General features: G+C 41.3%; 1 protein-coding gene across 1 annotated transcript in view; it reads right to left on the reverse strand.

The window, feature by feature from the left end:
• The window catches only part of ADCY1 (adenylate cyclase 1), a 153,201-nt gene extending 148,648 nt beyond the window's left edge, over window positions 1–4,553 (reverse strand). Inside the window, exon 1 of the mRNA XM_086614699.1 lies at window positions 3,885–4,553. Coding sequence (XP_086470825.1) covers window positions 3,885–4,553 — 669 coding nt within the window. The remainder of the gene's footprint in view (window positions 1–3,884) is intronic.
• Window positions 4,554–25,131: the final 20,578 nt, after the last annotated feature.

Genomic DNA, 25,131 nt, shown 5'->3' on the forward strand with positions numbered 1-25,131 from the left:
TTTTTTAAAATACAAGGGGACAAACATATTTAGAGGGACAAAAAAAGTCAGCAGTAAGTCATGAAACTGTGCCCATGTCACCACTGAGTAATTTCTGTGAACAGCCTTTGCCTTCCTCACCCCATCTGGCCTTAATGTCTCTAACACCCACTCACAGCATCACAACAAAAATTAGACTAAGCTTCTCCGGGCGGGGTTCTGTGTTTCTGTAACTGCTCGGAAGCACCTAACATACATCTGGAAGCTGTAGGGGAAGAAATAGAAAAAAAAAAAAAAGACTAGAGTCCAAGCTGTTAAAACTTAATTTGTAGGTTTAGCTGCATGTGGATACCTTGCCACATTATATGGCATGAGCATTTTGTTCCATGACTCCAAAGGAAGTGAAAGAGCCCGACTAACGTGACCAATACGCAACTGGTTGTATACACTATTTACATCCTTATCACAGTGTCAAATAAGACAGGGAAAACCAGCTGTGAAGACACCATACCTTTTGCCATGAACTTATTTCAAATGGGGTCAAGGTTGCCCACAAGTACTTTGCATATTTTTAATATTCCACTTATTTGTATATATTTTTTATCTATTACTACATTTCTCTTCAGAAACCAGCAGGACAGATTAGCAGATTAGAAGGTTTCATTTTATGAAAAAACAGCTACTGAGTGGAAAGATGAAGCTGAAGTTCTGCCACGTTACACCCCCAGCTCTCTTTGGTTCCCTGCACTTGCATTCCTACTCTCCTTTTGCCTTTACACATACCTGTGTCTCAACTCCGACAGGACATGACATCTAATACTGGAGAGAGCTAGAAGAAATGAGCCTGTGATCTCCAGACCACCTGCACACAGCACTCACTGTGCTTTCAAAAATCTATCACTTGCAAACTAAATGTGCTTTACTGTGTAGACTTCGTAACAAACTTCTCCCACAATGAGCTGATGTATTGATTTTAATATGCTGAAGTGTTTTTACATTTATATGAATGCAAATTTTAAGCACGCCATGAGACCCACTCAGGGTCTGATTCAGCACCACTTGCATACAGAGATTTCTCAGATAGCACAGAATAGAAGATATACATCCAAAAGCCAACTTCAGAACAAACACCTTAACTTGGCTATGCCTGTTTTTTAATGGAGTGAACTTGAAACAACATGAAGTGCTTGGTCTTGCTGACAATTCACCAGTGTAACTTCGTTACTAGATCTGCGCTCTTTTAAAGCTCAGGCTAAACAGAAATAAAATTGGTTCCCTGCCTCAATCACCCAAGAGTCAAAAGCTTCCTTAACAGAACACTGGCCTCAGTGGTTGGTGCAGATCCTTCTGCATTTCTGGATACCGCAGATTTCTATTTAAAGATGTAAATGCACCCGTTTGCTTGGGGCTAGGGGACAAGGAATTGTGAGACAGAACAGAGCCATGCACACACTACTGCAGCTCTGCGTAGAGCAGTCCAGCCTCCCTGACTGCATGCTGTGTCTACCAAGCACTGGGATGGTCATGATAAAATTCAGTGGCAGGGAAGATCTGGACTGCAAGTCAGCATCTATTCTAGCCTTTAAAAAAAAAATGCCGGGCTACTCTCAGGCCAGGCAGATAAAATTCAGATGATGCGGCCTTTAAATGGCTTTAAATTTCCAACTGCTGTGAAATTGTTCTTTGGAAAAGAAAAAAGCACTTCTCTGTAAGGGAAGAGTCCCTTCCATATACAGAGATAGTCTTCAAATCAGAAGACTTTTTGCTTGCAAATATGTGACAACTCAATGTGCATTTCTGTGCAACACAAGTTCACAGACCGGTTATTTTGCTTGACTCAGAGCTGGTTTCTGCCTCCTGTTATCAGCAAAGCATACTGCTCTGGAGACTGCATATGAATTACTGAAATTACTTTGGTGGGGGGAGAGGGTGATGAAGAAGAAACATACGTGTGTCACATTGGCCGCTATTCAACTATTTCTCTGTATTTTTAAGCCAACTTCTCGCTTGTTGAGTAACTGAGTAAAAAAAAAAAACTAGCGTGAAGAAAGTAAGTTAGCAGATTTCCTCTCTACAAAATGTTTCACATTCAAGCCCTTGGTTAGACAATCTAGTGAACAGACGTTATTGTCAGCTTCTTTATGTTGTTTGTCTAGAACAGCAGGTGCCACACTGAGCTGCAACTTGGCATCAAGGAAAATCTGCCTCTGTGTCAGGGCAGCCAGGATAGCCTGGACTCCCGTCAGGACTAATTGGTACTCCAGTAAAAATAGCTGTCTTCAGCCCTACTCAAAGAGAAATATTCTAGTGGTTTTAGTATCTTTGTGGATGCTTTTAAGGAAGGCTCCTCTCAGTGCTCCTGCATTTCATCATCTCTCTCTCTCATGGAAACTCTAAATCACGCATTTAAAAATAGACCATCAGATTATCTGGGTAAATCATAAAGCTCAGCTTATCTCTCGCTTCCCCTTCAAAATATACAATTTATTTTGTCCACGAGCTCAGCAGCGCGAAGCCACGAATAATGCCGTTTGTCTCAGTAACCCCACTCTTTTGATCGTCCCTGTGTATCTCCATTATGAGCACGTATGTCAAGCTGAGGTGTGTGTGTCTGTGCGAGCACGTAAGGAGGAAGGAGGAATTCATAGTTCTGGGCACAAAGGTGTACGATTCTGCTTATGGCAGTGTTCATGCCCATGCCAACTGTGTGCGACCTAGCATCACAACACAGCCTTACACAGCCATGGAGAACAATACCAGGATTCAGCAGATGTACTAAGTACTTCAATTACGCACTAAATTGTTGTTTAACACCAATCTAGACCCTAGAAGCCGTGTGCTTCCCCTGAGGGCTGACATAATCAATGCAACACGAGGGAGGACACAAAAATTTTTCAATTTCTCTTTGCCAGTGGCTCGGAAGCACCACATAACTGAGCCTGAAGCAGCAAACCCCGACTCCCAGCCCCAGCGGTTCTCATACGCGCATCTCCTCATCCTCCTCCCCCTGCCAGTGCGGCCCGTCAGGCCACGGGAGCCGGAGAAAGCCCTGCAGGGCTATAAATAGCTGCTCGGGGGAGGGGGGAGAGTGCAGCAGCACGTTTCCAAAGATGCTTGCTGCAGAGGGAGGTTTTGCTGGATTAATTCAGAGGGGAAAAGGAACAGCTCGGAAGTCCCCTGACATAGTAGGTAAAGTCTGCGGAGACGGGGCAGCAGCTAGCTGCCCTGGGGAAACTGAAGGGGGAACACCTCGCTTGCTGCGAGCACAGCGAGGTGGGTTCCCCCCTCCTCTCAGCGTCCCACCTATTTCTGATTCTGCAGAGCCCCCCGCACATGGGCTGCGGGCACAAAGGGTCCACAGCCGAGAGAGACAGCGAGGACACGAGTCAACTCGATCGAAGCGTTATTAGCACACGCAGCTTATTGTCTATGCCAAGTTTGTAGAGAGTCAAGCGGTGTTATTTATACGCACTGGATTTGCACTCGCTGTGCGTGCGGTACCCCTGAACCTGCCCCAGTGTGGAAACGGTACTGCGGGCTCCCCTGCCCTCTCCCCGGTTTTCCTTCGAGAGACAAAGCCGAGAGGTCCCGTTTGCCCGGAGCGGCCCTATCCCCTCCCAGGCCTCCCGGAAACTTTCGGCAACTACAGACACCGCCCGAAGCACAGGTGTGTGCTCGCCCCTTTCCCGCCGGGGACACACCGGGCATTCCCCAGTCACCGCCGGGCGCCGCCGCCGCCGCCACCCCGGCCGGCTGCGCGGGGGGCGGCACGCAGCCTCCGCCGCTCCCCGGGGCGCGCTCCGCGCTCCCCCGCTCGCTCGCCCGCCCGCTCGCCCGCCGGGCACGCACCCCGCGGCCGTGCAGTGCTGCAGTGCCCGGCCCGGCCCGGCCCGCTCCTCTCTCACCGTCCTCCAGAGCCGCTGCCGCTTGGCACTGACGGAGGTGGCGGTGACGATGAGGTGGGAGACGGACACCACCAGCCCGAAGACGATGGCCAGCAGGGTCCGGACGGGCAGCAGCGAGTAGGAGACGAAGGTGACCAGCATGAGCTGCCACATGCCCTGCTCGGGGGCGCTGGGGGGGTCCATGCCGTAGGCGCCGAGCGAGAAGGGGCAACAGAGGAAAGAGAAGGTGAAGCTGAAGAGCAAGGTGAGCTTGACGATCTGCTGCAGCTGGGTGACCTGCAGGTACTTGACATTGGTGACGATGAAGAGGGAGAGGAAGATGATGCAGTGCACCGGGTGCGAGCCTTTGGAGATGGTCAGGCTGGGGCCGGAGAGCAGCTCCACCAGGGCCAGGCTGGCGGTGAGCACGATGAGGACGGCCAGCGCCTTGAGGGTGGACGTCTGCTCCAGCTTCAGGTTGTAGCTCTGGAAGAGAGCCTCCAGCTCCTTGCAGTCAAACTCGTCCTCGCAGGCGATGGCATCCAGCAGCAGCAAGGGAGGGGGGTCCCCCAGCCCGGCTCCCGCTCCCGCCGCCGCGGCAGCCGGCGGAGAGCAGCAGCAGTGGCAGCACTTCTTCCTCTTGGTCTTGACTTTCTGAAACGGTATTTCCTCCATGTCAGTGCCATTCATAAACCCCGGGGAAGAAATGCTCCTCCTGGTGTCCCCCGCTGCCGCTCCTCCGCCTCGCTGCTCATAAAAGAGAGGGGGGCTGCGAGCAGGAGCCGCGGCCGCACGCCCGCCGGCAGCCCCCGCCGCCGCAGCTCCACGCACGCGGGCACCGGGCGCAGCCCGCCAGCCGCCGGCCGCAACCCGCGGCGCCGGCAAACGCCCCCCCCCCCGCTGCCACCAAGGAGCCGGAGATGGCTGGGACGGCGGGAGGAGAGCCTCACTCGTGTTAATATGCCAACCTTCCTGCCTGCTGTCTCTCTCTCCCCTCCACCCTCCTCCTCCTTTTCCTCCTCCTCCCCTGGTGCTCCAGGGATGTTAATCTCCTAATGACACCAAAACACCATCCGAAGGTTTGAAGTCAAGCGGAGGGGAGGGGAGGGGTGGGCGCAGAGGGTGGGTGGGAGCGGAGAGGAGGGGAGTGGGGGATAATCAACAGGCGGGTCTCCCTTCAGGTACCGCTATTCGGAGGAGCGGCAGCTACGGAGAGCGGGTGGCAAACGGGCTCCTGGGGAGCGGGCAATGTAAAAAAAACCCCAAACCCACAAAACACCAAACAATAAACAACGACAAGGTAAAAAAAAAAAAAAAAAAATGGAACCCAGCCAGAGGACTGGGCTAAGAGGAGGAAAAGTGGGGCGGAGGGGCCGGAGAGACAGCAGGAGACAGGGAAAGGCAGGGCGATCCCCTTCCCACGTCCGAGAGCATCTCACCGGGGCTGGGGAGTGAGAGGCGCCTGCGCGCCGCCCGCTTGGGAAGCCGGGCACGTCCCCCGCCGGGGCACGGCGGCTCCGGAGGTGCGCGGGGACCGCCCGCGCCCTGCGCAGCCCCCGGGGCCCTCCGGCTCCCCAGCCGGCTACACGCACCTCCGGGCTGCGGCTGCTGCCTGGCAGCCTTGTCTTGCCCGCCCGCCTTTACTTGGATTTAAATAAACGTAGAAAACCTCTATGTAAAGACACAGAAATACATGTAAATGTACATACATGTGTAACTGTATAAAAATACATATAAATTTATACATATAGGTGAACCCTGCTTCCTTGGAGAAGTAGAGTCTTATCTGCCTGAGTAAACACGCTGATTTTACTCGTTTTGCCTCCTAGACTCTGAAGCAGTTGGGAAAAGTGCAGCGCATGAGAAAATTCTGAAGAAAACACGTTTCTCTGCTCACTTCTGCCCGTCTGGGAGAACAAATCAGTCAGTGGCTGTGGAGGGCTACTCTCGTGACAGGAGTTAATTATCATCCCACACAACATTGCACTCGGTGCCTCATCAAAAACTTGAGTTGGGAGTCTGTGTGTTGTTTTTGAAAAAAGCTTTCCAATTCTGCCTATAATGCAGTTACCACGTACCATTGTTACTAGTTTGCCACCAAAGAATACAATACAATATTATTTTCTGTAACCATTTCATGTAATTTTGGGATTATGAGGCTGATTCCAAACTCACCAAAGACTAGAGAAAGAACTCCAATGTCTCTTTTGTCTTCGAATCAAGCATTTGTAAGAATCAGGACTAGGAAAATGTCAAAATAGAAGACTTAAATAGATTACGAATGTTGGGCTTTTCAAAGGTAATGCAGGAACACTTTCCAGAATCAAAGCAGAATCCTATTATCGTGGATATATTGAAGATCTAATTGCTGATTTTTGTGTCAGTGATGTCAGATCTTGGTTCTGGATTTGGCCTGAAGAGCCTTAAGATCAACAGCAGACAGGGATTCTTTAAGATTTTCCACAGCTATGAATGATGCTGGTACTTCACTGGTAGTAAAGTAGCTTTTAAAAAAATCTCTGATCTATGATCTAAAGCAGCATCATTTTTTACATTAATATTTTAGTATTTTACGTTAGTCTTAGCCCTCCAGACTCAGTATGCAGTCCTTCTTTTGAACCTGTACAGACCTCATTAGGAAAAGGGAATGAATCAACATTGCTGGAGTTTGTGTGTTACAGAGTCAAAATATTTCACACTTGAGAGAAGGACTGTTACTTACTCTGTGTTCACCTGATGCCACTCTAGGTGGTTTTCTAGACTGTGACTTAGACCCTCAAAGTCTGCAGAACTGTAAAAATAGCTGGCATTTAGATTTTTGTAACTTCCTTCAGGAAAAAAGTAAAAGGGTTGGATTTGCCGGCCTGAGCGCTGAAAACAGGACGAGATGTTTAGCTGAAATTAAATTAAATCTAACAAAAAAAAGACTTCCTTTGTTTTGCAGTATCTCTAGTGTGTTCAGAAAGCTAATAAAATTCATCTCGCTGTTCACTTTGGTGCATAAATTCGCTTCAGTCACACATCTATTAGACAAATACACACTGTTATATTTTCACCTGTCCTCAGCTTTCTTCTGAGCTCGTATACCCTGAGGGATAAATTAATATTTCACATCTCACACTGCATAAGAGGTGGCACCTAGCTGCCCAGCCCTAGGAACAATCTGTGGAAAGAGTTGTCATGCTAGCAGTTATCATTTCTTTCTTCTGACTCTCAGCTTGCTGCTGGGAAAACGGAAGGTGAGTGCCACAAGGCACCCTGTGGTTTACATTAGTTTCATGCTTTGTACAACCTCAAGTTGGGTTAGTTAGTACATACACACAGCAGAGGAGGCTCATATGTATGAGATGTATGCATCTCCATTCTTATTAGGTCAAGGGGAAGCAGTGAACTATTGAAGCCTCATCTTCCTTAGACACTGTAGGAATACAGAAATGCCACACGGTGATTAATGAAACTGTTCCATCTTTCATACACTGTTTCACATCACTGGGCAAATACGACACCTTACCCAATTTTCACCACCTGATGTCACAAATATAGAGAAGGAACCTCAGAACCTTTGTCTGAAACAGGCATCTTATCAAAGCAAACAACCAGCTATAAAACTACTTGAATGCACTTGACACAGTGCTGTATTTTCTGACCAAACTTATCTGCTGTGGATGACAGCAGCCTGCTTGGGGTTTTGTGAACTATGAACAACACTTTGTGGTCTGTAGCGCATGCTTCTGGCTCGTCTAAGGAAGTATCTTCTAAGGAAGATACGTGGTTGGTTTTGATATATAATGCCCTCAAGGTTCTGAATGTTGGCCAGATCCAAGCCAGCTCTTCCTGTTGAATGCCCTTGCATTTGTAACCAGAGACTGGTCTGGGAATAAATGTAGTATTGATGGGAAAGGGCAAATAGAACCTAGCTTTATCACTTTTTGCATTGCAAAACATAGCTGTTTTTTCAGCCTTTTCCTAAGAGGCAAGCTGGCTTGGTTGTTTGAGTCGCTGGAAGTGGAAAACAGTTCTTCATGGAGAGTTGGGCAGTATATGGATCTAGGTTACACTAAGCAGAAGTCTCTCTACTTTTTACTGGACCTTAGGAGTAGTCTCGAATTAAAGGGCTACTCAGAGTTTCAGAACGTCTATTTTTACTTACTTTGTGCATATAGATTATCTATTTAATAATGATTCATTTTTTACTGACCATCTTGTTTTACTTTACTTAAATTGGGTTTTTTTGTATCACCTCACCTCCAACAGTTTCAAGCACTCACTGCCTGATGCAGTGGCTGGAGATCATCTTTGGAAGCAATACTTTTCATAGAACTAGAGCTATCCAGATTCATGACAATTTTAGAATTAAGCATAATCAGAGTTTGACATCAATAGAATGTATGTCTTGGGTTAATTTTTATCTGAATAAGGATTGCAAAGATCTTAATCTTTTATCCATATTTAGTATTGCCTACTTGTAACAGAATGCCATGCTCGATTATCTGAGACAGGGATAGAAATCTTTTTTCTTCTCACTCCCTCTGACAGTAAGAGTAAGGACTCTGCATATAAAGCTATTGAGAAATTTCTGCAGACTCATGCTAGCAGGCACAGCTTGTTAATGCCACCACAGAAAATTGTCTAGTGAGAGAAAAGCAGTGATGTGGACAAAACAGAAGAGGTCCTGCAGAAAATGGTAGGAATGACCAGTCTTAAACATAAAAATTCAACAGAGTATTTTTCTCCTCTCATGGATCTCTGAAATACATTCATAGTTTTTTTCTAGATTTTGAAGAAAGCCAAGGTTTGAAAAAAGTGAAAGTATGTTTTTCCAAATCATGCACAGATTTCATTTACAATCAGTAGGGGGATTCCATTCACATTCCTATTTCAAGAAATACAGCCTAAATTTCTGTAAGGCTACTGAAATACTGTTTGAATGGATCTCATGGGCATCGTAATAACTGTTCCTTAAATTAATTGTGACTTTAAAGTTTGATTTGCATTCTGATGGAGAACAAATGAAACAAATAGTTCCTGATAAACATCACTCCCACAGTTAACTTCAGCTGCAAGTTTGAATTCACCTAACTAGAAAGTTCCTACTGCAAAGCTGAAATAAATTTTGCGCAGTGACAGTAAGTAAAGCTTTACAACACCTACGAGTTCAGTTGTTAGGAAACATTAACGTTTAAACTCAACACTGACAACTTGTTCGTTTAAACTTTTCCTTTGTGCTTCTTCATACAAGAAACAGTTTGAACAGACAAGCAACTAGCTAAGGCACTCGGAACAGGTTTGAGTCCATCAGGGATGTTTACTTTGTCACACTAATCCCTCAATGACAAACTTGTGCCTTAGCTTCTGCTCAGGTCTAACAGCAGCACTTTTTGCTCACTGTTTCCTTTGGACCGCATAGTGTTTTTGCACTCAGACTATTTTAATCACAATTCTGTCTGTATAGAAATCTATTTGATTGTGTCATCTACTGGAGAAAAAAAAAAAAATCAGGTGAGAAGAAAATTACATTAAGGCCTTGACCTCAAGTCACTTGTCACACAAGACTGCTGCTGAAGCTATTAGGAGATTTGACCGAAAAATAATATGGTTAAAGTGGCTAATCTGCCAGCAGACAATGAGGATGGGTTTTCTCCAGTCCTCTGCTGAGCAGAGAGTACAAACATTAAGAGCATTTGAATCCTTTACCTCTCTCTTCTAATCTAAGCCTTCCAGGAGAGCATGAGACTTCTGTGACCTACTGAACTTCTATATTAATACTAATGAATCTCTCCAGTGAGCAAGAAACGTGCTTTGCAGCCAGCATGGATTTATAGCAGGTCAGCTGGATCCTTCCAGCTTTTGACAAGTCATTCATTTCCTCCATTGGTACTGCATCAACTCTGATTTATCTATTCTTCATCTAAAATTAGAGCCATCTACAGACTATTATATAGGCTATAGACTATATAATATATAGACTATATTTCAGGAAAGGGGGTTGGTGCATTTTTATTGACTGTTTCTTTTATGATCTCTAGAAAGCCACAGTTCTCAGGAGCTTCTCCAAATACCATACCTCGTCTGGCCATGCTTCTGTCTCACCACTCCCCAATGCATCTTCCCTGCTACCTCGGGGAAATGTCAGGATTTTTCCTTCATGAGCCTGTGAAAGATAACAGCGTGGAAACGACACAGGAATGGTTTCAAAGCCTCTTCAAAACAGTTTGCTGCATACTTGGCCAAGGGGTATACAACGGCAATATATAGATTAAAAAACCCAACAGCAAAACAAGAAATCACAAACCACCTGAAAAACCTACATAGCACTTGTGTCATCTAGCTTCGTTATTTCATTTTAGATGTGTAGGTTAGAGCCTACTCTTTTCCAGTGGAGAATAGTGCACCAGAAGTTATGATGCTGCTACTCTCAGTTGGCTAGGAGTGTTCTGGTACACCCTCCTGGTGCAATGCAACTCCGTGCAGAGGCACCGGGTCAGTTACTGAAACCCATGTAGCTGCATGTTACACTTGCATCAGAGCTTACCAGCTTGAGCTTTGTACTGTGTTTACATGGTTGTGCAGTAACCAGGTCTGGAGATGGCTTGTTCAGGGCTGCCTTGGGATCTTTGCACCGCAGTCTGGAGACTAGAAATACCACGTTAGCCTGCAGCAGCTGACAATCTTTTCCCTTCTTTCCTTTCAGTAAGGCAGATCTTTCAATGCATTGGTTTCTTCAGAATCACATTTCCATCCAAGGCCAGGCTATAGCCCGAGCAGTTGTGTTTGATTGTTTGCTTCAATAAAGCTATTATTTTATCTTTCCTGGTCAGCTTGGTTAACAGACTTTTTCTGAGCCAACTCCACAGTTGATATCTCACAAAAAACACAATTATATAAAGCTGGATCAGTTCTCAGGCAAAACACAAACATGTTTGAGTTCCTGCAAGTTTCCTTTTGCAAATCCTTTCAGAAAAACAAAGAAAAGAAAACAAACCCAACCCTTCTCCCCCAACATCTCAGTACTTGTCCATGCAACAGATCAATGAAGATTTCCCAAACTAGTTATCAGATTTGGTAGCAATTTCTGTTACGCAGGTGATCTGATTGACCAAGACGTTCTTAAAAATCCCTTAGCTGTAGAAATGTATTCAGTAAAATTGAGACCACTTGGAAGAGAATATTTTTCATTTTCCTTGCTCCCATGTCAAGCATTCGATTCTCATTTAGGAGTTCTGCAAATGCCTAGCATCAGGGCACTGGCAGTGTTTGACAACATTAGACGGCTCTGATCCTGTTCCATGAAATCAAGGGAAGTTTTGACATTCACTGCAGCTATATTAGCCCTGATATTATAAACATCCTTATTTCCCAAGGCAGGTTTCTGTTCCTTTTTATATTTGTAGTGCCATTTTCTAAGGTAAGAGTATGGCTCTCTTCAGACCCTATAGAGTTCTTGTTTGCCTGCTGAAATGTAGTTTAGATGTATTTCAGAGTGTGTGTCAGGACAAGCGTTTTGCTTAGTGTAATCCCTTGAATCCCTTGAAAAGGAAAAGTGGAGATTGAAGCAAAAATAAAGACAGAAATTATAGCTGAATTCCACAGTTCTCTCCTAGCCATATTTCTGATACATCCATTTATCAAAAATATACATTAAACAGTAACATATTCACCAGATCGGTCTCCTCCTGTTTTTCTAATCTCTAAGTTATACTGCACGCATATTCTTGGATCAGTTATGCTAAAGCATGGTATTATTATTTATGAAGTGAAAGTTTAGTAAACAGTTTTTTTCTCTCTTTTTTTTTTTTGTTCTAAACAAAGGTTATCAGTTGCTTACGTTTTTTTTCTATCTCATACATGTTTTCTTTATGTCAAGTTTTCACTCCTGGTAATATTCAGGACATGCTCTGCTATGACTTTCCATCATGGTGCACTCATTAGCAGTTCTGTAAATAGCATCTTCAAGTGCCAGACCTGAGGCTCCCTTCTGGACTTCTGATTTGGGCAGAACTCCACAGTGATTTCATTTGGGAGTTTTTCTGAGTAAATGTTCTAAAAGCCTGCATATTTTCAGTTGCAGAGCCTCCTGTCAAAAAGTGAAAAGTATACTGACAGTATGAATTTAACAACAACAAGAAGAAGTAATATATTTGTAGTCAGCTCCCACTGGAGGTAAAATATTGCTCTTTTATACTAATTATAGTGTTTTCTGATGATAACTATGAAGTGAACAGTAGTTTCAAGACATAGCATGCTACAGACAACCAGTGTGTTCCCTACCAATTAGTACGTGCACTTCATCACTGAAGTGAATACAGATAACAGTCCTTTGAATTTTTTATAAATCCAAGTAAACATTCCCAGAGGAACTTTAAACAAAAATCTTAATGATGCTTTTGAAATAGAAATTTAAGCTTGTTACAGAAGGCTAAGTTGCAGAAGACACTAGAGATTCACCTCTAGCACCTCCTTGCAAAGACCAGAGTACCCAGAAACAGTATGTATCAGATATTAAACTGCAGTTCCACTTGATCTCCACCAAGGGCCAAGGTTCCCTCTATTTTATATCTAATCTATGTAATGAGATTCTTCACATAAGTCCTGCAACTAGCAACAACTAATTAGGTCAAATTAACAGCACATATGTTACCGGATCTATTTTGAGTTTAAACCCTCAAGATGGAGCTACCCTCCTCTTTAAAGGTAACAACTGCTGGGTGTTTAAAGTAAATACACAACTTTATGTACTGCTGTGTTTACTATTCCTTCAGTTGGACCATTGCTCAACATTAAGACAGATTTCTGGTGGCCTTCAATGCTATATTTGTTTTCTTGTCACCTGTGCTCCTCTTCCATCCTAAACAATTTGCATAAACCTGCATAATGCTATTTAGCTTATGCCCCACTGTTGCTATAAATAGATGAACTGGAAATTCAGCTTAGTAAAGCAACTTAGTTCTTCTCTTGTCTCGTTCTTTCTTCCTGCTTACACACTGTGTGTTTGTTTGTGTCCATGAAGTTGTGAAAGAGAGGCTGTGTACTCAAAAGGAATTTTAAGAGAGAAGTATCATCATTCTTATTAATGATTAGAGAAAACACAAAAATTTCTGAGCTGACACAAAAATAGGAGCGTTGAGAACAACCCCAAATATTACTGGGGTTCTTGTATGTGTGTGTGTACATGTGTGTGTGCATGTGAGTGTGTCTGTAAATGTAGAGAAGCAGGATTTTTTTCTTTTTTATTTTAAAGACAAAAAGGGAAACATTTTACTATGAGACGAGTTGAGAGTTATGTAGTCAGTTAGTGATGTTACTAACACTACATCTCATAGCTTTCACACACAGTCTTCCTTTGTTTTTTTTGTGTTTTCATTTACTTGCTCAACAACCTGTTTGCTCATCAGTCAAGATTACAGTTGAAAATTAGGTTGTTTCTTTAAAAACCTACAGGAGAAATAAAAAATCTCATCAAATATAGAATATCTCTAGTTGTAAGTGATTCATAAAGATCATCTTTTTTTTTTTTTTTGGAAACGAAATAGAACAATGCTTAGGTTTTATTTAAAAGTAGGTATTTTTTTCTCACAAGTTGTTTTTTTTTTCAAAAATCATGAAAAATCCAGTAGTTCAAATATAGATCTGCATGCCTAAAAATTAATTGTGTATTTAGTGCAGCTATTTTTGTAGCACCTTAGCAGCTAATCCCTGAGAATGCTTCCCCTCCTCAGTGCCGATAGCGCTTTAAAGCACATAGACATATTACTCTAAGGAGAGCTTAATGTTGTTTTTAACTCTAGACTGAGTACGTACAAGCCTGGCTACATCTATTATAGATTGGGTCTTATCCTCTAGTCTGAAATATCTCTCACTTCTCTAAACATGGTTAAGCGGTATTTTTCTTCCCTTAATCCTGTTTAGCAAGACGATGTGGTAGCTGGGGCAGTTTAAATATTCCAGTTAAGTGGGAGAAAGGTCACTGCAAGATTACTGCAAAGGTATCAGGTGATGCTGAAGGAAGGCTGCATTTTCCTAAAGGATTTCCTAAAGGATTTTAGGAAAGGCAAGGCAATACTAACATTAAAATAAAAACTGCGTAGGATTATTCAACTACCATTGCAGTGATGAAACCTGTGTTTATTTTTATGAGTAGGTTTTAGTTTTGTCCAGCACCAGTGTACTCTTTTGGCCCCCCACCAAACTCACCAAAAGCTGGTGGGGACCTTCTACTCCCTTTAGCCCCAAGTGTCGCTCTGTGGTGCCCAGTGATGAGTTCTGCTTCATGGTGGCCAGCTCTGCTCATCACACTGCCTAAGAAAAGTTCCCCTGATTTCAGTGGAAGCATGTCCTACAGGGCTAAGGTAGGTTAGGGAGGTTAAGGAAGTTGACTGCATATTTTCCGTCAGCTTTCCATGGTTTTATGCCTGGCTTATAACATTTGGCCCTTTACACTCAGGATATACGCGTGACTGATGGACCTCTTCAGTGAGATTTGCAACAACCTCTGCAGTCAGCAAGGTGCTTCCAGAAGCCAGTGTGTCCACAGGACAGACTTACCCACCAAGCAAATACTGAAGAGAAATGCCCTATTGACTAAGCATTCAAAATTCTCACCTGTAGGTATATTTTTTTTTCCCCAGGGGACTTTCTTCAAGAACCTGGTGGGAAGAGGCAGCAGAGATAATCCAAAAAGTGATAGGAGCACTTTCTGAGGATGTAGGAAACTCAAGTACCATCCCTAACAGTGCAGGGATTGCATGCACCATCTCATGCGCCACTATACGCTGGAGGCCATCCAGCTGGAAAGCAGCTTGGCAGAAATGGACCTGGGGTCCTGGTGGACACCAAATTGGACATGAGCCAGTGATGTGGCCTTGTGGCAAAGGAGGCTGGTGGTATCCTGGGATGCACTGGGATGAGTTCTGCCAGCAGGTCAAGGAGGGTGATCCTTTCCATCTACTCAGCACTGACGAGGCCACACCTGCAGTGCTATGTCCAGTTCGGGGCTCCACAGTACAAGAGAGACATGGATGTTTGGAAGAGAGTCCAGCAAAGGGACACAAAGATAATTAAGGGACTGGAGCATCTGTCCATTAAGGAAAGCCTGAGAGAGCTGGGACTGTTCAGCCTGAAGAAGAGAGGCTCAGGGGGATCTCATCAATGTCTATAATTACCTGAAGGGAGGGTGCAAAGAAGAGGGACCCAGGCTTTCTTCAGTGATGCCCAGTGACAGGACCAGAGGCAATGGGCACAAACTGGAACACAGGAGGTTTCCTCCGAACATCAGGAAACACTTTTTTACTGAGAGAGTGACTGAGCACTGGCACAGGTTGCCCAGAGAGGATGTGAAGTTGCCATCCTTAGAGATATTCAAAAGCCATGAGGACATGGTTCTGGGTAACTAGCTTTAGGTGGCCCTGCCTGAGCAGGGGGATTGGACTAGATGACTTCCAGAGTTCCTTTCCAGTCTCAACTCTTCTGTGATGCTGCAATTCTGTGATATATGTGAGGAGAGGGCTGCAAACTGCTCTGATGCAACCCCCCTCCAAGTGGCAGGCTATTTTATATGCAGGAACTGTCTCTTCCATTTTCTATATGATGTTAAAAAAAAAAAGAAAAATAAAAATCATTCAGTCTAGTCTGTCAAAGAAAAAAACAGATTGGACAATGCAAGATCTGCCCTAAAAAACATATCTAATGATTGCAAAATACAAAAGTATAACTACATTTTCTAATACACCTGATCCTGCAGGGGTTAGATGTATTACAAACTTCTCATGGGATTACAGAACAATTGAAGGAACAGTTACTTTAGAGGTGTTAGCTGGGCCTGCCCATGACTTTAGTGACAGAGAAAAACCATGAACTGTCAAAACTGGGGTAGTTCTGAGGAAACAGGTGAAAACCCCAGGTACCTAGAAAATATGCCAAAAGAAAAGAGGTATGGAAACATTATTTTAGCGCTTCAGCTTTCAAAAGTTATCTTGGGTAATGATCTGATTTTGTAGCCTTTGCATTTTGCACAGAAGTGAGTATTATTTCCTCTTTTAAATGTATTGTGATTTATGGAACTTGCAGATTCAGAATATTATTCCCCCCCCCCCCCCCCCCTTTAATCATTCACATGATTAAACTAGTAAAACAATTAAAAGAAAGGAAATGTGAACAGCATGAGATACTATCCACCCGCCATATCTGAACAGCACTTGTTTTGGTTCAGCAGCATCCTTGTGAGTGCCTCATGTCATCGTGTCCTTATGAGTTCATTGAAACTCTTTACAGACCCCTTTACATTTAATATTTCTCTTCACCTTATAGATTATTTCAATTACATGCAGTAGATTAAATGCCTTTCTAAAATTTCAGTATTCAAAATGGATCAACCTGGCTTTTGAATAGATTTTCAAAACCTATTTATCATCAAGGGGAACTTTTTTTAACCTAAGGAGTTTTATGCATACATTTATGGTAATGAGTACAAGCTATTATGCCTGTCATAATACAAAGCAATTCAGCTGGTATTATTTTCATAAATATTTAAAAGCTGGCACACCTACAGTGTAGGCTAGGGGTATTCTAGTAGAGTCATTAAAGAAAAGAGAAAAGCTATGTGATCTTCATCTAGATAAACTTGGTTAAAATAGCAGTGAAGATGAGACACTTGGGCTTTATTTTGAGTTAGCAGGTTAAACTCAGGTTTAGAGATAATTAGAATAACAACCTAAGACTTCTTTTCTTCAATGCATTTTTAACATAATTTGACTAGATGAGCTTAGTCACTTCTAGTGTGGAACAGTTTTTCTCCTATGGTGTAAACACAGTTTATGTGAGAATACACAGATTCTACATCTCCCAGGAGATTGCAACCAAGATGCAGTCTTGGACATGGCTTTGATCAACCTGATCTTGTGAGAGATGTTCCTGCCTATGGCAGGGAGGCAGATGACCTTTGAACGCCCTTTCCAACCCAAATTTTTCTATGATTTTGTGATTCTATGTTCCAGCTGATGATTCTAATCAGCAAAGACAATATACAATTCAGTCCCCTGAATCCAAGGGTGAGAACAACATGCATACCTGAGATACTGAACCATAGCAGAATAGTGTGGAGGGAAATGTAAAGTACACATAGAAAAACTGAGTCAAGTAGATTGCTCCAAAAGGACTTCCTTTTCTATTTGCCCAAAAGTAGTCTTCAGTATTAGACCTTGCTCTTCCTTTTCTCTTGTATTTGTAAGCTTCATCTGGCTAGATTCATTGTAAGTATAGTTTTTCCTGAGACAAGAATAGAGAACGTGAATGGAGGAACATTTCAGTTACCTTTTTAAGTGTCTCCATTTATTGGACACCCAACTCCATATAGCCTCAAACAGGAAACAAAAAACTCTTTTTAATCACAAAGATATAATATGTCAATAAATGGAGCAAAGCCTTTTCCTATCCTTCCAATTGCTTTGGTGTCATTGCTGTCTCCTGTAGGGAACTAGAATAGTGTGTTGGGAGCTTTTGCCAGAGGAACAACCTTATGTATATTTGATGTGGTTGCTAAATGGTATTGTGCTTATCATTTGTGAATCACTGAAGCTTGCATCTGTTTCTTGTAGCTGGGTTTTGGGCCTAAAGGTTTATTTTAATGGCCCATTAAACTCCCACCTGGCTATTTTGTTGCTTACACTAACCCATTTGTGAGTTCGTTTGTAGATTTTTCTAAGGCAGGTTAAAGCATATAGTCCTTTTCATGAGCCACTCTAAGACACTGTGACTGTTACCCATTTAAAATATACAAAGGACTCATGGTGATAAGCAACTAATTCAAGGTAGTGAAAGGGTGGAATTCCTCGACCTCCTTTGCTTCTACATCTAGAACTATTGAAATACAAGGTTAACAAAAAGTCGCAGCTTCTTAGGAATGATGAGAAGTATTAAATGCAGAAATAGTGAACTTCATTTTTTCAGTCTTGGAAAAAAAGGACTTAGAAGGTTGTTTACTCATACAAAAATGTTACCATTGAACTATGGCATCATTACAGGTATTATTCTTCAAGATTAATTACTTGTACTTTGATAATACTGAAAATAATACAATAGAATCATAGAATGGTTTGGGTTGGAAGACACCTTTAAAGGTCATCTAGTCCAAGTCCCCTGCAGTGAGCAGGGACATCTTCAAGTAGATCAGGTTGCTCAGAGCCCCGTCCAATCTGACCTTGAATGTTTCCAGGGATGAGGCATCTACCATCTCTCTGGGCAACCTGTTCCAGTGTTTCATCAACCTCATCGTAAAAAAATTTACGCTAAGAAAGTTTAAAATTTAGTTGTGCAAAATTCTGTAAAAGCATATTGCAAAATAATTCCATTCCTGAAGAGTTTATAGCCTAAATAAACAAGATCGAGGGAGACTATGGAACGTAAAGGGGATACTAAATGCAAAAAAAAAAAGTTTAAGGAAAAATAATCAACTGCAAGGAAATTTTTAGAATATGTTTCATCTGCAAGCAAAGTCAGTTTTCTGATACTTTTTCTGACAAAAAAAAATTAATTTCTTCAGCTCAGAGCAATTGCTTACAGGGTACTTACCAAGTGAATTGAAGATGATTTTTGTCTGTGGCTTTACATGGACTTTCCTTCACGTACAAGTTCTCATTCTGTTGTATTTCTTGCTAGAAAAATACTTACCCTGTCTCAGTGAGCATGATGTGCGAACTACCCATCACATGTCAAACTGGTCACGTATATAATTTTTTTAAACACTAAATTTAATCTTATTTCAAATCTATTTAATCACATACCTTCACCTTTTGTACTTCTACTTGGTCATATGAGTAGTGTCCTGGGAGACTGCACAGATGACTGCTCAGCTTTCATTGGTGAGCCATCCAGTCTTTACTTATCAGAAGTTTAAATTGGTAAAACAATCACATCACAGTGTGAAAAATAATGGCTGAGTTTGGAGTTACATCTAGCTTTCCTGCTCATTGCACTGGATTAGGTTACGTCTTATCTAAAAATACTAGTTTTCAACTAACTGTGAATGGCCAGTAAACATAAAGGAAGTCTAGTAATGTACGTAGAACCAGCAGTGCACTTGGTGCTTAAGCAATATGATGGATCTTCAAAGTGAAGATTTTAAAGTCTACATAAGCAAAATTCAAGCACAGGATTTTCAAAAGTGGTCTAATTTAACCTCTGTTCCTGCTAGGAGCTCACAAAGACTAAACTTTCCAATCAGTAAAACAATTATTTGAAATATATAAGAAGATTGCTTATCCCCTCCACCTTTAACCCTAATCCATTTACCTTTTTCTATGTCCAGTTAATGAGTACTATTTTCCAAAAGAAAGATCCTTCATTGCTGAAATACTGATATGCAGATAAAAGCCTTATATTATCTTAGATATTGGCTGTTCCACTTGAGATCAACATTTGAACTGAGAGACTATCAGTACCAGTTTGATAACCACATGGACAGCAATAGTTGTGCTGACACTCTTGTCAGAAAAGAATGCACTAAATTTGTCATTTTCCACTGCACATAAATCCCCACTTCCGAGGTTTGTATCTGTTGGTCTGCCATTTTAGTACAGAAGAATATATCCGCAAAAAATCCAGTTATCTTTAGAGAGAAGAGCAAGGTCCACATCCATTGAACAAAAAACAACTTGCTCAAGAAACTATGAAAAAACTTCTCAATGTCAAATTCCCTAACACTAACCAAACCAGAAACCAACACGGCCTGAAATACAGGTGAGCAACATTCATGAACATTCAGGCATAAGACATGCAGAATTCCTGCAAGATTGGAATTTTCATGAAGCTTTAAAGATGTCAAGAACACAATCTTTAGAAATCTTTTCAGTGGTTTAGAAAGGTTTTGGATGAGATCTGAGGAAGCTGTCAGGTGGATGCCTTCTCAAGTGCATCTGGAATATCAGAAAGCAGCTTGTTAGGAAGTTAACAAAAAAGTTTCAGAATAAAGGGAGAATATATATTCAGTCTGGGAAGTTTTGAAAGATATGAAAAGTATAGTTAACAACTGGAAATCATTGGAAAAAGTACCTCTCAGCTGGGAGAACAATTTTTTTGAAAGTGAAAAAAGTACTGCTGAAAACAAAGAGATTTTCTAGGAAAAAAAATGTGTTGACTTTGTAAAAAAATGCATGAAACCGTTGAACAAGAATCAAAGCGCATTGGTGACTTTCAGACTATAAATTTAATTAACTGGGTCTCTCAGCAAATTTTAATTTGGAAACAGAAAGATTTCACTCCTACCTACTCATAGAAGCTGCTTAGCATGCATCAAAATACTTACCCACAATACACAAACTCATGGGATATAATTGTGAAAGAAGTGATTCTGGAGACGAAGAACGAACCCTATATTATAGTCTAAAAATATTATATACATTGACTGGAGGACACTATTTGTGCAGTGTGCTAATGCTCTGTAGATAGCAGAGTGGTTGAACTTCTTTATCACAGGCACAACAATTCATTATGCTCTTTTTTTCCCACGCTGGTAGATGAAATTCCAAGGGCAAATACTCTGGCTTTTGGAAGCATTTGTATACATTTTTGGAACCAAACTTGTTCTAACAGCCTCATCACTGGAAGTATTTTAATTACATCTTTTGTTTTTAACAAAAATAGACTTCAGCTAGATGAAGAGTAGCATTCAGGAGTGACTGTTGGATCCTAGATGGTGGAATTTGAAGAAACAGGGTCTATTTTGTCCAAATTCCCAAACATGTTGTTTGCATTTCGTACAAGGATGTAAGTAACGATTTCATTAGAAAAGAAACACAAATCTTCACACAATCATCACTCATCAGGAAAAAAAATCTGTTTGTTGTCACAGCAGACGTATCTTCAGCTTTCTTTTCACAACTCCGGGAAAACAAACCTAGCTTTTGGTTGCTCTATGAACTTCACATTCAGAATTGACTTCATTTTGACACAGAGGGGTAACTTGGCCAAAGACAAAGAGCTGTTATCTCCACTGACTGAATTACTCTTTCTGTTGATACAGCAATTGTCCCTCATAACAGTTTTCTTGTGTAACTTTTAAACAGCTTGAATCTTCCACCACACCTTCCTGCTGACTCAAGAAAAAGACAGGCAGTGTGCTCAAAGGGGTTCCAAGCTCACTGCTTTTTGAAGCAGTCACTTTCACTTTCAAAATCTCCTTGATATGCCCAATCATCATTTGGTAACAGTGGCTAAATAGCTGATGCAACTGTTGCTTTTTCTTCCTTCCCCTTCCTATGATAGCAGCACAGAAACTCATGCAAACAGATATTATCAATTGATGTTTCACAGGTGTGAATGTGTGTGCTATTCCTTTAAAAATTACTAGGTTTGGACTTTGAAGGGGTAGGAAACACTGTGACTGCAAAGCAAGTACAGAAAACAACCAGGAAAGGTGTTTTGAATATCCAAAAAGGTTTGGCCATATTTGATAAAAGAAGTAAACAAGCTAAACATGATACAGCAATTTAAGTCTTCCAATTAGTACCACAAAACCAACTACTTTATTTCATATTATTTAAGGTAACTGTGTTTTAAAAAGGCGTTTCTGTTCAGGAAAACATATAATAGATGGAAGTTGGCAGATATAAATCATAATTAAGTGAATGGAGTTTTCACTGAATTTGAGGTGGTGGAGGCTGGGTGGGGCTCCAGTGATAACAGTTTACTTTTCTTTGCAGAATGTTGTTCTACAAGATAATAGACTGTAAAGGAAAAAAAGAAGAGATAAAAATCAGCAACATGTTGTTTGTGTTATATCTGGTAAAACAATGCTCCAGAGCCTAATGGCAGCAGACAGGTCTATAAATCTTGTCACATATAACGAAAAGAAAGAATAAAAAGAGAGATGTGAGCAATTGGTTAGAGCAGGCTTAGGTCATACATACTTTAATGTACTTTAAATAATGCTGTTTGAATGTTCCAACAATATTTCCAGCTTAAGTGGCCTGTTATCAGTTTGCAACAGCTTATACGTATCTAAAGGGATATTCAGTTAAAACATCAGTTTTGTTAAAAAAAAAAAAAAGAAGGAAAAAGGATTCGAGATACTCTACTTTCCTTTTTTCTGTGTCTGTGCTGTTTAGAGTCAAGTACTGATGGTAAAATGGATGAAAAACATGGGCTAGAATGACTGAATAAGCAAGAGTGAGATTTGCCGTACAAACTCACACTGAGTAATGTCTTCAGGAAAGTCTAGTGTCATTGCAGTCAATTGCTATGTGACTGTGGAAAGAAAGATTTGGAGAATATGGTCTTTTTCATGCACTGAAGAAACAGAACTACAGGAAACTAAAAAAAGCACAACCGTTTTTTAGAAACACTGTCAAAACTACTGCTTTGCTTTCTGTACTTATAATTGAAGAATTTCTTATAGTATATTCTTATAATTGCCATGATTTTGCACCTGGACTTTCCTCCTCAGAAACTTCCCTAAAGAAGACAGGAACAGGCTGGAAAATATCTTATAATTCTTAGAAGAATACAGTGTTTTGAAAAGTAAACCAATCTCCTCTTAACATGGATAAACTAAGACACTGTCTTTCTCAGTAGCACCTGTTAAATGCTGGAAAATCTGTGAATTAAAGAAATCTTGCAATCCTGTCACCCAAGTCACCTAACACAGGGAAAGCCTTAATTTAATTTATACTGAGGAAGTAATCTACTTCAATTTAAGTTTTGAGAGTTTTTTTTAAGGATTTTTTAAATTAATCTGTGATTTCACAGGTAGTGGTGGCTGGCCACTGCCTGATCTTTCTTTCGTAATCTGGCAATATAAAAACCTTACAGCTTCAGACTGCTGCAACAGCCCCTCACCTTGCATATCTAGTTCAATGTCACTTTCCTGATTTCCAAAAATGCTTCCTATTTCTCTTAATTCGTATTCACCCATACCTTTGCCAGAAGCAGTGATCTAGAAACTATGTTTACAGGTAGGGCAACAGAGGGAAAGAGGTGTAGATCCATACTGGGATGTATCGTAGACAAGCAGAATAATGTGCAACATGATTTATGCTACTTTTACTGTGTGCTTTCATAAATGTACTGTGAGCTATTCAGTGAAAGGCAGGAAAAATTAGAGTGCATTAGTCTTTGGACACTTGTTTGACTCTGATATAATGACAATTCTTAAAATGTACTCATTGATATTTATTACCAGCAATAAAGAGGTAATTTAGCTTCCCTTTTTGTATGTACATACAATTACATGAAAACTATCACAAGGATGTGTCCATGCCTACTTCTCTAGTTCATCTCCAAAACTTCAGACAACTAAGCAGCCTCTCTTCAAAACAGCAGCTTTTTTTCTTTTCGCGCAAATCTCATTATACTATTATTTTATCTATAATTGAATGTATCATATAATTAAAAGCTGGATTATTCTTTATGTACTTCTCGGAATATAAAAGACTGACAGCTTTCATATTCACGTCTGCTGGCAAAGACAACAAAGAGATCTGCATATATTCCCCTCTAAAACCTTTTTCCTCCTCTATATATGACGCTTTTTAAGACCAACATTGTTCAACAATCCTCAAACAATTTTTCCTTCTGTTTTCCTTTCCTTCACCCTCCTACACACATTGATTGGTGAACTGGAGAATGAAGTATTCTTTCCTCTGCTCACAATTATTTACCTTTGGTGATGCTTTGAAGGTTCATCTGCTCAGGTTACAACAGCTGAAGTGTTGTGCTGGTCTTGCTGAAGATCAGGAGGGTTCTGCCTCTTGCCAAGATGCCACGATTTTGCACCCAGACTCTCTTCCTTAGAAACTTCCCTTAAGATGTTAAGGCCAAACCAGAAAAAATGATTTAATTGGCTGATATGTTAACACGTAGTAAAGTAGCCTAATGAGACTTCATTAAACCTGAATCTCAAATGTATTAAACCTGAGTGTGTTTGACAAAGAAGTAACATTACAATCAGAAGCAAACTTTGCTGTTAGAAAAAAAATCAATAGGCTAACTTGCCCACATTACTGAAAGTGACTTGCCAAGCTAAAGCTCCTGAGGTTACGGCATAGACAGCAAAAATTATATGGCAACGGCTGTTTTGACTCACTAACATGACTACATTTTTCATGCATTTGCACTGGCTGGCACATATCTATGTTAAAAATCTGGCACAGCCTCTCCTTTATAGTTTCTAAAGTGAGTCAATAAAAGTGAAATACGTTCAGAATGTTATAATCTCTATAATTTTAATAGTTTATCTTGTAGGAAAGCAAGTAAATGGACCTTTAAAATGAGTCAATGACATCATGGAAGAACTGAATTATTGCAGTCCATATTTGGATGTCAAAATATCTGTCCTTGTTTCTCCCTTTGTTTTCATTAATAAAAACTGCAACTTCTGAATCTTAAAAGGGTTACCATTTTGCCCATCTGATCTCATCAGAGCGGACATACACATGTTGTCCCACATCTGGGATATTTAAACACAGTCTGAAGCAACAACTGAAGACTCTGCACAAAATTTCAATTAACTACCTACTGACATAGCTACAGGTGTTGATGGTGTCCCCAATGAGATGGAGCTATACCACTTCTCTGACGATGCAGAGTTGACTACTAGGTTGAAGGAGACCAATAAAATATCCTGCAACTCATCTCTAAAAAGGATGATCAGAAAATCACAAGGCAACAAAGTCAAAAGATTATGAATTCTTTTCTGATAGCAACTGATGGCCTCCTTCCACAGCAGATTCAATGTAGCTTCCTTTTCTTTCAGCCTCTCATGAGCTGTAGAGCATTTAATTTCCTATTCCTCAATGTGGTGAGACGTATGAAAATCCTTTGGGAAATTCCATGACTTTGGGAGACAGTGCAGCTGACATTAAAAAAAAAAAAAAGAAAAGAATAAAAATGGGAGTCGTAGTTGCACCACTGCTTTTCTTTGTACCTTTGTGGGTTTTTTTTAGTTAAAATCCTTTCTATGTTCAGAGTATGGATAATATCTCAGGTGGGCTGTATCTATAGTGTTACATATGTAGGTCGGGCTTCTGCTGTTCTCTTCTTGTGCGCTGTACACACAGCTGTGAAAACAGGAAGTCTGTGGACAGGCTACCTGGGAGTGCCTGCAGACATCTGAGGATGAAGTTTGCTCAGGCTGTAGATCTTGGAAAAGAACTACTGCAAAGTTGTTTGAGCTCAGGCATCCACAATTCCATCACAAGTGGAAGCAGGCTGAGTAACTAAAGGTGGGTAACTTCTTTGGTCATGGAGGTGAAAGCTTCTAATCAGTCTACTACTTATCTTA

The sequence above is a fragment of the Tauraco erythrolophus genome, chromosome 7 (genome assembly GCF_009769465.1).
Source record: "Tauraco erythrolophus isolate bTauEry1 chromosome 7, bTauEry1.pri, whole genome shotgun sequence".
NCBI lineage: Eukaryota > Metazoa > Chordata > Aves > Musophagiformes > Musophagidae > Tauraco > Tauraco erythrolophus.